Here is a 13694-nt window from a genome sequence, read left to right on the forward strand (position 1 = left end):
GTTTCACAGTAAGCTGTCATATAGGAAATACAGCAACTCCGTGCTAGGCTGAAGCATCCTCCAAAGACTGAGCCAAAGCACACACCACTGCCTTTTGAGATGCTCATTGTGAGCCATTCCCAAGTCCATCAGATATTTCAACTGTCCTGAAGCAGCAAACTGAGCAGTAGAGTTGATAAGTAAAATTTAGAGTACAATTCAAAATACCAGCTTCCTCTGGCTCTTTGAGTTTCACTCAGCGATGGGCTGGACTCTGGGGGAAAAAATGGTTTAGTGTGGAGCTCAGCAGAAGGTGAAAGTGGGAAAGAAATTACAGGATTTGTACCCTCTCCCTTACTGGTGAGGGACCACCTGTGCAAGCAGTAACACAAATCACTCAAATACAGAGGCCTAACCTGAGACTCCAAGAATATGACCTAAGAACCTGATGTAGAAGAAGTGAAATTAAATCCTGCTGCCATCCTGACTTAAATAACCTGCCCACAAAACAAGCTTCCACTTTAAAGGAAGATACGGGGAGTTTACATGATCAGTCACCCCAAGCAGGAGTTCAAAGGTTGCCAAACCTCAAAGGCCAACAATAGACTTGTGCAATCAAGAGAAATTCCAAAATTAATTTAAGAACCTGAGGGCCAAAGTGTCAGAGAACAAAGAACTTTCAGCATAAGGTTTGTGTCTTCAGATAAACTGCTTCCATCTTTCAAACAACTATTTCAGACCAAAATCAGGGATGAAAAAAATAGAGGGAAACAGACAGTTTAAAAAGTTTTCCTTTTCAAAAAAAGACAGCTAACTCAAAATCTGTGTAAAGTCTATAAAATACTGAAAAAAAATCTAATCTAAAGCATTAGCCCAAAGAACAGATTCACTTTTATATGTGTAACAGTAAGGATAGGCATTTATTTAATGCTCAGTCGCAGTCTGTTTCTCCAGCTGTAGATTTGGAGCAACTTTCACCACAAGTTGCCAGCAGGCTTGCATCTACAGCTTCAGCACCAGATATTTCAGCTAAAGAAAGAAATTCCATAAACAAACAGTAAGGTCTGCTTCAGTCAACTTCACAGAAAACAGGAAAAAAAAAATCCAAGCAGCCCACAACGAGGGAAGGGCAAACTTCCAGATGAGGGAAGCAAAGGAGCTCTAATTCAACACTCTTGCAGCTATCAGATGGTTAACAAATTGAGATGAGAAGCTTCTGAGCCTTCTAAACGACTTTAACTCTGGCAAACTTCAAGGATTCAGAAGTGCAGCTGGAATACATATGGGAGATGCTGGAGAAAGTGGATCATCTGAATTTGTAACTCCATTGTGTGCTGGAGGAACTTCCTGCAGATGAGGCACATCCCGTCCAGTGACTCAGGGAGGCTCTCCATCTGCTAACAGTCATGACTTTATTCTCAGAACCAGCTACCTGAAGTGACTAGGTTTATGTGTTATAAATGGAACAACAAAAAAATCTTAAAATAAAGACTGCAGGGACACAATTTCTTTTTTTGCTTAAAAAAAATAAAAAAATAAAAAAATAAAAAATCTCTGCACTACAGCATCTCAATTGCCAAAAAAAATAAAAGAATTTAAAAAAATTAAAAAACTATTTTTTTCATAAAACAAAGATCCTGCATTTTGATCTGTTTCTTTCAACACAAATTTTTATGCAGAAATAAGTTTTTACATCAAAAGCCAAATATTTTCAGATTATGTTCAGCATTTAAAAATGGAACTGGTACCATATTAACCGAATATTATCGTGCCAGGTTTAGCACTTTAGATAATCAGTTACTGACTTATTGAGTTGATACTCAACTATAACACCTGAAAAATCACTGTGTCAGTTACTCAGGTATCTTCTCCTGGTTACATTGCTGTTTATGAACATGGTTAAATTGTTTCACATACAAATTATCTTTAGGATAGTTGGAAATCAGAAGACACAATAGGAGGAACCAAGGGAAAACACAACAGAGAAAGCATGCAAGTCCCCTTCCCACTTTTCCCCACCCCCAGCCTCACTTCTGGCATTCAGAAGACTGCAACCACTCGGAAACTGCAGCTACCAAAAGCTACTGGAGAGGTGTTCTTGGAGCTGAAAAATAGAGAGTATATGACAAAAAGGGGCCATAAAAATCAGATGTAAATTAATAATACACACAACAAGACAGATGGCAAGTAATTTTCCTCAGTGTACTTACACTTGTTCTTCTACTGCACGTATCTGGGTCACTTGCTAGATTAAATCTCATGTGGCAGACCCAACAGAGGTACAGCTGAATGTGAATGGGCTCGGCCTATTTTTAAATGACACAAGTCTGACACCACAGGGTGAAAACATTTATCAGGATTTCTTCAGTGCAGTTTTCAATACTGCCCTGCAACTTTCAAACAAGGCTGTTGTCTATTTCCTACCATCAGCAAAGCTGCCCCATTCAGGCCTGCTCAGCAAAATGCAGCACAAGCTAGAGAAAGTTGGTCAGTGCTACCCAGTCTCACAGAAGAGTCCAAAAGGGAAACAGACAAATCTGTGCCTACTTTTCAGAGCACCAATTTTGTCCATGCACCACAGAAAAAAAAAATACATCACTCAAGGTTAAAGATTCCTACTAGTGCTCTCCTTAAAATATGCCTTTATGACATTTGGAGAAGAAAGGAACACCTCAATGGATGAGTTGCTTTGTGTATGTTCTCTGTAGCAATCCATGAGCCCAGATATGCAGAGCACTAAATCATCCACACCCCAAATACGAACTGACAGGGACCCATCCTACTTAGCACAGGTCACAGGAAGGGCTACAACTCCAATCCAAGGCACCCACAGGTCAAATTGCCTACTTCTATGGGGCCTTAAATGGCAGGTAAAAATAATTACACAGATGTGTAAGCCTAATTGCAGCAATAGGTTTCCCTCCTGTAACACTGGTAGATGTCAGCATGAAACACAAATTGCATGTGCAGATTAGCTCCCCATAATCTGGCAACAGGATGGACTTAAAGCAGTACAACAAGCAAGATCATCAACACATTTGCATGAATGGAAACTGCATTCCCCCCTACCCTTTGTTATCAGTTCCAAGATGATTTTGATGAGCAACAAAACCCACCTCTGCTAACAAGCAACACAAGCTCACTGTGGCATTTGACCAACACACACGTATCTCCCTCCTTTCCATGGTCATCGCTTCTTTTGAGTTACTGCATGCCACGTGCAGCATCAAATAAATCAAGCAAAAAAGAGGGGGGAAAAAATTAGTATGTGTCGCAAGATGGGTTTGAGATGGGAAGGACAATTTCCCCCTAATAATCAACACATGTAACTACGATATCACAGCTGTCTAAGATTTACATTATCAGGGAACAGGGTGGCAAAAGCTTGTATTTTCTAGGTCTACAGAAAAAAAGGAAAAAAGGAGTGTTTTGTCTGTACACTGGCTCTTGGGTTTAGAGGCTGTTGCTTTGCTTCAAAATAATCAATAAGTCAATTGATCAAAAAGATCACGTTTGCACTGATTGTATGTGTGCCACATATCTGTCTGGCCTAAAAGAAACAGGCAGAGTAATGGTAGAAAGTTGCTATTCAACTTCCTCAGGCTTGAAATTCATTCAGTTTCACTTTAACTGGGTGAAGAATGGGAAATAAAATATCAAATCCTTTGATACACAGTCATAAAAGCCAGACTACAAGGAAGTTTGTTATATCACTGTCCATACAGTCTTTGGTTTGGTGCCGTGCTGCTGCTAAAATATTAAGTTTTACCATTGGGAAATTGATTTTGCTGTAAGAAGTTTTAACGATGCCACTTAATCTTACCCAACCTACATAAAAAATACAGAAAGCAATTACAGGCACCCTTTATATCGTCAGCTTGATCACTATATTAAAAAAAGAACAGTCTGATGTAATTTCAATGTAATGGCAAAGGAAGCAGAAAAAAACTATGGCAATATGCTGCCCTCCTGAAACAAAACATTGCAGGTTCCCAGCTTAAATGCACAATCTTGATTCACTTAAAGTTACTAGCATGATCCATCTCCCACATGGAGGGCTGTGTCCTGCAGCTCCAGCATCGACCTCCTTTTCTAGTGTTACTTTTCAAGTTGGCTCCTGCGGGGCAGTGAGATTCTGTGATTACAGTTAAAAGAACACTTTGGGTCAGAGAGCCTGCCTCTTTGAATAGATAACCCTTTCTAGTTCAACAAGCACTAGCATGCAACAGCCATTTCTGCCTCGCCCCTTCCAGTACTGCAGTTGAAAGACATTTTAATTAGATGACCTTGCGTACAGAAATGCCATTAACTGGCTTTTAGAGCATGCTAGTGAATGCCTAAATCTTAGCTACAATGATGAGAAGTACTTCATTTTGTCAGAAGGCAAACACAGAAACAAAGCAATATTTAAGAACACCTTTTAAACAGTCTGGGATTAGTACTAGTGAAGACAGGGTGCAATTACCTTTCCCACCCTTTCCGAGATGACGCTACAACATCACTATTTTCCAACTGCATTAAAAGACACTCAGGCGATATCAAGAGTAATCTTGACCTCCACATCAATAACACCAGGTAGTACCTCAAGTAGCTTTCTGTGACTGGCCAATTTGAACTGGCCTGCAGGACAGGCTTATAAGCAAGCCCTTAAACAACCCAATTCTTCCTAAAAATTGCAACATACGCTATTTAGGGCTACATAAGTATTCCACAACTCCTGCAGTTCTTAACTATACACAGTGAGTTTGAAACAGTCTCAGCATGTAAAAATATTCATGTAAAAATATTTTCTACTGGTCCAACTCAGACTTTGCATTTCAGAACAAGAGCAATTTATTGTTGTTTTTTTCTTTTGCTGTTTGTGAATGAAGTTTTGAAACGTTAAAATAGGCTTATGAAAAATCACTGTAGATAACCGGAAGGCTCACAGAAACCTAAAAGCACTTAACTGCTTCACAAGTCTTCAAGTGCATGTAAACGACCTGAAGGAATGAATCGCCACATTCTGTGTCTGACGCTGCTCCCAGCCGGAGACCTTGTTCAGGGCTGCTAACACTTGGCATTTACTTCCAGTGTAATACCCTTAATAGTAGCAACCCCCGAAAACAGGGCAGTGGGGGGGTGCAGAGAGGGGGGGGGGGGGGGGGGGTTATTGTGGAAGCGGTGACAGATCGTGAAACATGACAGGTGCACCGTAATACGGCATAAGGGAGGAAAATTCCAAGTTCAGTAACTAACAGACTGCGGGACAGGCAGGTTATTCCCCACAGCAAATTCCTAATCGGAGACATAACTGACCCTTTCGCATCCCATCAGCGCGCTGGGAAGCTTAGCTCCTCCAGCAACATTACTCAGTTCAGGCGCATCCCCTGTCCCATTTCACCGTGTTTCCTCGAGTTCCTCCTCTCTCACACACACACACACAAAAAAAAAAAAGAAAACCCCAAAAAAACCCAACACAGCTGCTCGGAGAGTCACCGGTACCGCGAACCTCAGCCAGGACGCCGGGACACACACAGGCACTCCTGCACACCCCCCTCCTGTCCTTCCACGCCGCCCAGCTCCCCCGTCGGAGAACAGGGGGTGTGGGGACCGGCTGCTCCCCCCCGGGAGGGCTGGACCAGACCGTCTCGGCAGCCGGGGCTCGCCGTCGCCCAGAGGACGCGGCCACTCGCCACTGAAGAGAGAGGCTGATGAAAAGCTGTCAAAGTCAATCCGTGTTCACTTTTTGGATGGTTTAATTCCAATGGAGCATGAAACACCCCAGGACGGTTAGTAAGTTTAGCCAGGCGTACTGTTCTCCCTCATGCATTTTAATTATGCATCTGTTTTAATTGTGATGAGATTAAGTCACCGGAAAACGCACAAATTGGAGTTTTCCCGACTGCTAACAACGGCTTTCAGTAGCTTCCCAAGGCAGGCGCGTTCAGGTGAGGAGCAGGTAGAGAGCTCAGCCTAGCTTAGCCCGGACGGCGAGGCTCCGGTCCCCGCGACCGCCCAGAGGAGCCGGACAGCGGGCGACAATGTCCCGCGAAGGGCTCGGTCCCGGCGGAGCACCCCGCCCGCACCGCGCCAGTGGGATCAGCCCAGGACACGCCAAGTTAACGCGTCGGGTCCCTACCCACCGGGAAGGGCCGGAGCAGAGCGAGCCCCCGCGGGAGCTGTCAAAGCCCCGGCAGAGGCGGACACCGCCACGGCCACCCGGAGCCGAGGAGCCGCCGTGACCCTCCCGCGCCGTCGTGGACACCGGAGGGGGCGGCCACCACCCCGCTCCCGGCAGGTGGGCAGCCCTCGCCCTCCCGCCCTCCCGGCTGGCCCCACCGCTCCCCGCCCTACCTGTCATCGTAGCAGAAGTCGGCGCCCAGGGTGTTGAGGTACAGGGCGAGCCCCAGGGCGCTGCTCAACAACTCCGCGATCATCTCTCCCCGCCTGCCGCCGCCGCCGCCGCGCTCGCACCGGGGCAGCCCCTCCTGCCCGGCCTCCCGCGCCAGCTCCGCCGCGGCTGCCCCTCTTGCCCCCCGGCACCGCGGGGCGACGCTCCGCGATCCGCCGGCGGCCGCAGAGTGACGGCGCCCCCCCGTGCCTCCTCCGCCGCCCCCTACCCCATGGCAGCGGGACGAGTGGCGGAGAGAGAGCAGCTGGGCTGGGCTGGGTTGGGCTGGGTTGAGCGGGGCGCGGCGGCGGCGGCTGCCGCCCTCCTTCCGCGGCGCCTCCGCAGGGTTGCCGGCGCTCAGGCTCCGGCCTCGCCTCCGGTTCCGAGCTCCGGCTCCCGCACGACCCCGGCCCGCGCCCCCTCCACTGCCGAGCCGGGCGCCGCCGCCGAGGCTCTGGGAGCGCCCGCGTGGGGCGCCTCGGGCTCCCACCGCGCCTGCGTCCGAGCCCGCCCAGTGCCCGCCCCTCCGCGCCCGCCCCGCCCCGCACCCCCCGCACCCCCACTGCCCCGCCCGGGCCCCGGCGGCGCCGGCAGCTGCGGGAGCTGAGGGTTCGTGCACCGGGTAGGGCTTGTGCCGCTGCTGCCGCTGGATTGGCACAACCCTCCTCTCCGGTTTTGGTGCTTTGCTTTCTCCGCTTTCCTTTTTCCTTTCTGTTCTCTTTCTGACTTCTTTCTTCTTTCTGCCGTTTTGTCTTTCATTTTAGTTCCTTTTGCTTTCAGTTTCTTCTTCTTATGCCCTTTGCTCTATTCCCTATTCATCTTCTCCCTTTCTCATATTTTTTTTTGCTGTTCCCTTTTCCCTTTTTTTACCCCACACATCCGCACAGGTCGGATGGAAACCCATTGGTAAGAAATAGAGAGCATGTGCCATCGTGGTGGGATGCGAGGGCAGGGGCCTCCACCCTCTTACTTGCCTTGAACCCGGTATTCCCCTCTCTGCCAGAGTGGACACCCATGGTGTCGGCTTCAGTTAAGCAAAACCAAAGCAAAAACTAAACTTGGTAGAGGGGGGCTTCCCCAAGGCTGCCCCGCAGTGGGGTGCTGCCTGCATGGGGTGAGGTGGGCACAGCCTGAATAGGATAAATAAGTGGCCCAAGCAAGAAACACATTTGTGGGGAATAGTGCATCAAAACCATGCTCAGTAGTTCATGATACAGAGAGGCATGAAGTTGCAGGGAGTGTGTGGGTCCATCGAGCTGATTGTTTTCTTTTTTAAGAGAATTTTTCAGATGTTGCCTCCTTTTTCTGCTAGCCAGCCCTTTATATAACTGTTTCCTCATGATTTCCGTCAAGTGGCACATCATGCTGTCCCAGAAGAATGGGAGTCTGAATATCAAGCTGTGTCTAATAAATCGGGGAGCTTTTAACAAGTTTTCTTTCTCCCCTATGTGATTATTTAATGCTGTGCTGTGCGACCTCAAAATATATTAAGTGCATTAAGACCTCTTTCAAGCAATGCTTAAAGTGCTCCTGTGAAGTCTGCCCCAAGTGTCACAAACATCTCAGCTGCTTTTACTTAGATTCAGGGAGTGTGTTATCACCATCAGTGGCAGTAATTGCAGACACGGGGGGAGGGTGCATTTTATTGAGAATATTAAAGCTTTGAGGGGCCTTATTGAAGCCATTAGCAGATCACATTGATCTGGCATTAAACTTTTCAGGCTGAAGTACAGAACACAGTAACCTAGATTTTAAAGAGTTAGTACACTTAGTCAGAACTGTGATCCTTCCTCATTCCCAATGTGCTTCTGGATCTACTGCCAAGATCCCAAAAATTGTCTTTCTTGCTGAAGTGGGATTACCGAGTTTACACACCAGTTTTTTTCCCAGCTTGTTCTCTGAAACATCCAAAAAAACCTCGCATAAAAAAAAGCAATATAATTGCTGCTGAGTTACAGTGGCAGAAATCTCTTGTTTTCCACCAAAAGCATAATTTTTTTTTGTTTTTCCTTCAAAGAGGCAGGACCACTGGCTGGGGTAGATAAGGGCTAGCAGAAAAACTTCTGAAACTAAACACATCCTCCAAGGAAAAAGTTTAACAAAACCTGACCTGGCTAATAAAATCAAATGTCAAGAAAGGGTGGGATGGACTGTGTAGACTGTGGAGAGACTGCCTGATCCACTGGACAGCCCCAATGCTCCAGGGTGGTGGCTGGCAGCAGCATTACGGTTCCACCAGCTGGTTGAAGTGGACTTAGCTATCTTCACAAGAGTCTAGGATGTATGCAGGCTACAGAAACTTTTTACAAACCAAGGATAAGTGCCCTCCCAATGACAAGAGCTTTCCCTGACGGAGAAAACTGGTTTTGTCCAAAGAAATGGGTGGCAACACTTTCATGTATCACCCTACCTGTCAGTTCCAGTCCATGCTGGGGACAGCAGGTGGTAAGAGCCAGTGCAGAAAGCTGGAGACAAGTTCAACCTAAAAGTTATTGGCTTTGTTAAGGAAACAACACCACAGAAGAAAGCACGAGGGTAGAAATCAAAGCATGCTAGAGGAATTCCTTCTGTTCCTCAGTTAAAAGCAATAAATGCACTGGAGTTACGAACAACATTATATTTTACTATGTCATCCAGACATGTAAGATAACATTCTGACTCACAGCAAATTTACAGTGACGTACAGTAATCACAAGGTATCAAAAGAGGTAATTCATAAGTTCAGATGTGTCATTAAGCAGCCATTTCTCAAACACCCTTTACTTTGAGAAAGTCATTGTCACAGACCCTGGTATCAGGGAAAGTGAAGAGGTGGAGGGCTGTAACAACATGCAATAATAACAGTAATTGTAAAGATAACTGCAGTCTTACAGCTGAACTTTGTGTATAGCTTAGGAGACAAATTCATATGCTTATTGCAAATATGGCAATCAACAGTGATCTGCTTTAATGCAAGTCTGCAAGTTTTTTCATTAAAGATATTACAGCTTCTGAGTCACCGTGCTACAATATACTTCACCTAAACTGTGCCTGAAAGATTAAGTTGTGGCACAGCATGCAGAAATACATGTGTGTCACAGTGACAGATTTGGTTAACCGGTCACTGACTATGAGACCTTAAATGTCAGGGTAGTGCATGTGGTGCAGATCCCCCAACAGATTAGATTAGACACTTCAATTTCTATACGCTGGGTTCATTTGCTGGAGCTTGTAGAAAATATTTGTGCCAACTTCCTCAAAGCATCTTAGAAGAGAAAGGCTAACCCCCTGAAAGCTACTGGGATTTTTTTATTAGAATGAGGTAACTGGATATTGAATGTTACTGTAGGAATAATCACGTAGGATTTATTAATTTTTTTGCCAGTTCCTGTGCTCGGATATCATCAAATTAATGTCATAGCATACTGTGGGTAATTTTGAATAATGTAAATTACATCCAAAGATGTGACTTAATGAGGCTCAGAAATGTAAACTTTGTCATATTTCAAAACACCCACACTGTTGCTGTTGTTAGCAGGCAAGCATAAGCTGGTGCTACCTAAGGAAGAAAATCAAGTTAGTGGAATACATACATGAACAAGTGACCTTACTTTATCAAAAGTGGAGAAAGTAGGGTAGGGGAGAATGTCTTAGCCAAGTGCCTCCTTCAGAATTACTCACTAATTCATAGAGGTAAAGTTGTTTGGCTTTGTGGACTTCATGCAAGTTGTTTTCCCATCACACTGACAAGATCTGGTTGATTGTGAAAGAGACCAACATTTCTGCTTTCTGTCAGAAATGTCTCTTTTTTTTTTTTTTTTTTTTTTCTCTTTTGCTAGTGCTATGGTAATAATAACATCAGCAATGCAACTTCAGTAAAATCTCACGGGAATCTGCATGAAATAGGACAGTAAAAACTAAACACACAGAGAAAAACCAAGCACATGTAGAACTTGCATTTGTACTTGGAAGAGATTTTAACTGAACACATTTCTTAAGGAAGTACATTTCCAGAAGGCACCAGTTCCTACTTTAGATCAGTCAGTGGAGCTAGAGTATTGCTGCAGAGCTGGAGAGAGAGACTGTGAGAGACAGAGAGAAAACCAACGCATTTTTAGCTTGACCTGATCTAATTATGCAGACTCTCTCTAGAGAGACAGAAGACACAGGGAAATTTCTTGTACACACTTAAGATGGAACAGTATTTTTGTAACTCATAGGTAAGCATAACTTAAGGAAGATTACTCCAAACAGCTGTGATTAAAAATGATAACACATTTAATGGAAAATTTTAGGACTGAAATCTAAAACCCTGCAGACTTGGATATCTCATTCTTCAGAGAACATGTACATCTGTATCTGTGCCTTAGATGTAGATGCCAATGTGGGCTTTGTGTTCAGCTGGCACCAGACAACCTACAGTTTCAAATTATTTAATTCTACACAGTTAAAGTTCCATATCTAGATTGTCACTTGATGTTTGCAGAATCACCCCAACAAAGACACTGTGATGTCACCTAAAGATTTATCATATCCTGAAGCTAGATCATAGTTACTAGAACAAACCTTTTCTTGCCCCTTAGTGATATCTGATACAGGAGAGTGCAAAACAACTTGCAGATGATTCTCTTTAAACTGGAGCATGAACTAAAAACACAAGGAGACACAAAGTACATTTGCCTAATCTGGAGGATGGATTTGAGCTGTAATGTCTTAAGTCTGGAGTTACTGTGCCAACATCAGGCGGCCTGTGACAGGATGCTTTCCCATCCAAACTTCCATTGTAACACAGTATTCATTTATTCATTGTATGCAAGAGTAATTGCTTCTACACTGGCAATTAGGACATTCATGTAGTGTTCCTGCAATCTGGAATCAGATAACTGCTCCAAATCAGGAAGAAAAGAGCAGACTGTAAATCCTCCTGTGACTTAAGCTCTGGTAAAAAGCTCCAAATTATTAAGTATTTGTGATGAGTGCTAAGGGAGTTCCGTCCAAGCTGATATTTTTTATGAAAACAAACCAATTTATACAGTCATCTACCTCAAAAATGATAAAACTTTCAAGGGGTAGGTCTTGCAGCTAAGTTCTTTAATGATATCTAACATCTATTTACAACATTTTTGCAATTTTTTTTGGTGTTAATTCCCTGTTACAGTCAAGAAGAAAATGGTTAGATTCTGCTTCCTGTGATTAAAAAAGTTCAGTTATTTAATTGAAAACCTAGGTTTTTTTTCCCTACCCAGTACTCCAGGTGTCTTGCTATCCTCTGCCAATTCCATCTTCATGTGCCTGAGCTTTCCCATTTAGGAATATCTACTAAATTAGCTATTTTTGTTCTCCTCACTCATGTGCAGCAGGAAACAATTATGTATCTCACATCTCAGAAGGGTGCTCCAGTTTTCCATACTGTACCACTTGTCAACTAATTTGCTGGAGGATACTGTTGACTCATTTACTGATTTCTGGTGGTATGTTTTATTACTGCTTGAAATAAAAGAGCAATAGCACAGCAAAAGGTAATTTTTAATCTCTTCTGAAGTTTCAGTGATGATTTTCTTTATGTTACTCCATTCTAGACTAATCGTAGTCTGCTATACATATTTATCTCTCCTGTCTTTTGAGATAGCTGAAAGTGAGATTAAAAAGAGTTTTAATCCTTGTTCAGAGTAAGTTAACAGCATAAACTTACTAATTCAAGACATGTCAACTTGTCATCTCTCAGAACATGAGCCTCTACTGTTTGCTTTTGTCATACTTTATAAAAATAGCAATATCCCAGTTTCCTTCTTTTCTAATTCCTTTCATCAAAAAAGCTGAAAGAAATACACGTTCTTAAAAGAGGGCTCTGGAAGTAAATTAGAATTAACCTCATTTTACATAGCTGGAAATTGAGACAACTGGCATTTCTGTTGGTTTATCTAGATCATATGGGAACTCTGTAGCAGAAGAGGAATCTATCTGAGATCCCAGTCATGATTCCCAGTCATTCATTTGCTTTCATCATGAGATCATCCTTCCGTTCACAGTAACTGATATTTCCTTACACAAAACACAATGGAATCATCCAAGGGATTAATTTGGCATAAGACATTAATTCTGAGAAAAGTCCTACTTGACAGATGGATGCCTTCAACATAACCAAGAAGTCTGCGGTGCACAGCCTGGATTTTGTGCAGGTGGAGGACAGGGAGTATGAGTGGTATATCATATCCTGCCTCTCATAATTTTTTGGCAGATGTATTGCCCAGTAGATGGAAAAGCTTCATCAACAGCTGAAAATCTGTTTCTTGTCATCTTTCTTCCCATAGAAAGAAGTGAGTCATCCTGCTGTCCATCAGTCCTCCACTTTTCAGGGTACTGACATTTCCCCTGTGTTGCAGATGTTGAAGGAGTTTGATTTTAGTCTGCATCTGTCTACTTCTACTTCATTTGTCCTTCAAATGTACAGCCTGGGATACAGGCTGTGAAAATTGGACAAAAAATGGTACGTCTCTATGGCAGCAAAATCAGACCTTTGTCCCACAGCAGAGCAAAACCAGCCAAAGATGCAAGTGTAATTTCCACCTCAATCCCTGCAGGTTTTTCTATGGAATAACCCAATTTACTTCTTTACTTTAGTACAATCTTGGCTTCCTGCTGTACAAGCACAAAGCAAAGCCAGGAAAACCATGATTACTCTTCTTTTAGAGAGAACATGTCAACATTACCAAAACATATCTAACACCAGCACAAGCACAATTCTCAAGAGTTAAATAAAAAAGGGGAAATTATTATAAGGAGTAAACCTTCACATCCCTCTAGCAAGAGTCAGTTTTGGTTTTCATAATAATGTTGAAACCAAATTACTCCTTTTTTTTAACTGTAATGTAGACAAGTCCAGAGAGGATAGTCAAGGAGTTTTAGGTTCTTAATTAACAATAAAGCAGAAACAGCAATTAAATTAGCAGGAACTAAATTGTTTCTTCTCCTTTGCTCGCTCAGTTTGAGAAATATCTCCTCTATATACATGAAACCCTGAATGGAAATCTCAGATGGCTTCTGTCTCCATACTTTAAAGTATAATTAACACATGCCAGCAATAAAGTCACATTAAATTTCATTTTTAGTGCATTAAAGACAGCACTAATATTTTAGTGGGTTAAAGATATTGCTGCTTTGATATAGAGCTAAGGCAATTGCTTCCTTTATTTGCAAATACGGAAAAATACAAAACATGAAGTGTTTGCGGAATTTTTTTGTGCACAAGGTTTGTAGTGGAGGTTTAATCAATTCAGTGGAGCATTCACAGCTTTTAACTGATTGCAGTGAGTCAGGATATGCAAGTGACCCAGATTTCTCCCCTGCTGTGTCACACAAACAG

General features: G+C 43.5%; 1 protein-coding gene across 1 annotated transcript in view; it reads right to left on the reverse strand.

Moving 5' to 3' along the window:
* The window catches only part of TMTC2 (transmembrane O-mannosyltransferase targeting cadherins 2), a 248761-nt gene extending 241909 nt beyond the window's left edge, over positions 1 to 6852 (reverse strand). Inside the window, exon 1 of the mRNA XM_071765939.1 lies at positions 6316 to 6852. Coding sequence (XP_071622040.1) covers positions 6316 to 6398 — 83 coding nt within the window. The 5' untranslated portion in view covers positions 6399 to 6852. The remainder of the gene's footprint in view (positions 1 to 6315) is intronic.
* Positions 6853 to 13694: the final 6842 nt, after the last annotated feature.

This window comes from Heliangelus exortis, chromosome 1 (genome assembly GCF_036169615.1).
Source record: "Heliangelus exortis chromosome 1, bHelExo1.hap1, whole genome shotgun sequence".
NCBI lineage: Eukaryota > Metazoa > Chordata > Aves > Apodiformes > Trochilidae > Heliangelus > Heliangelus exortis.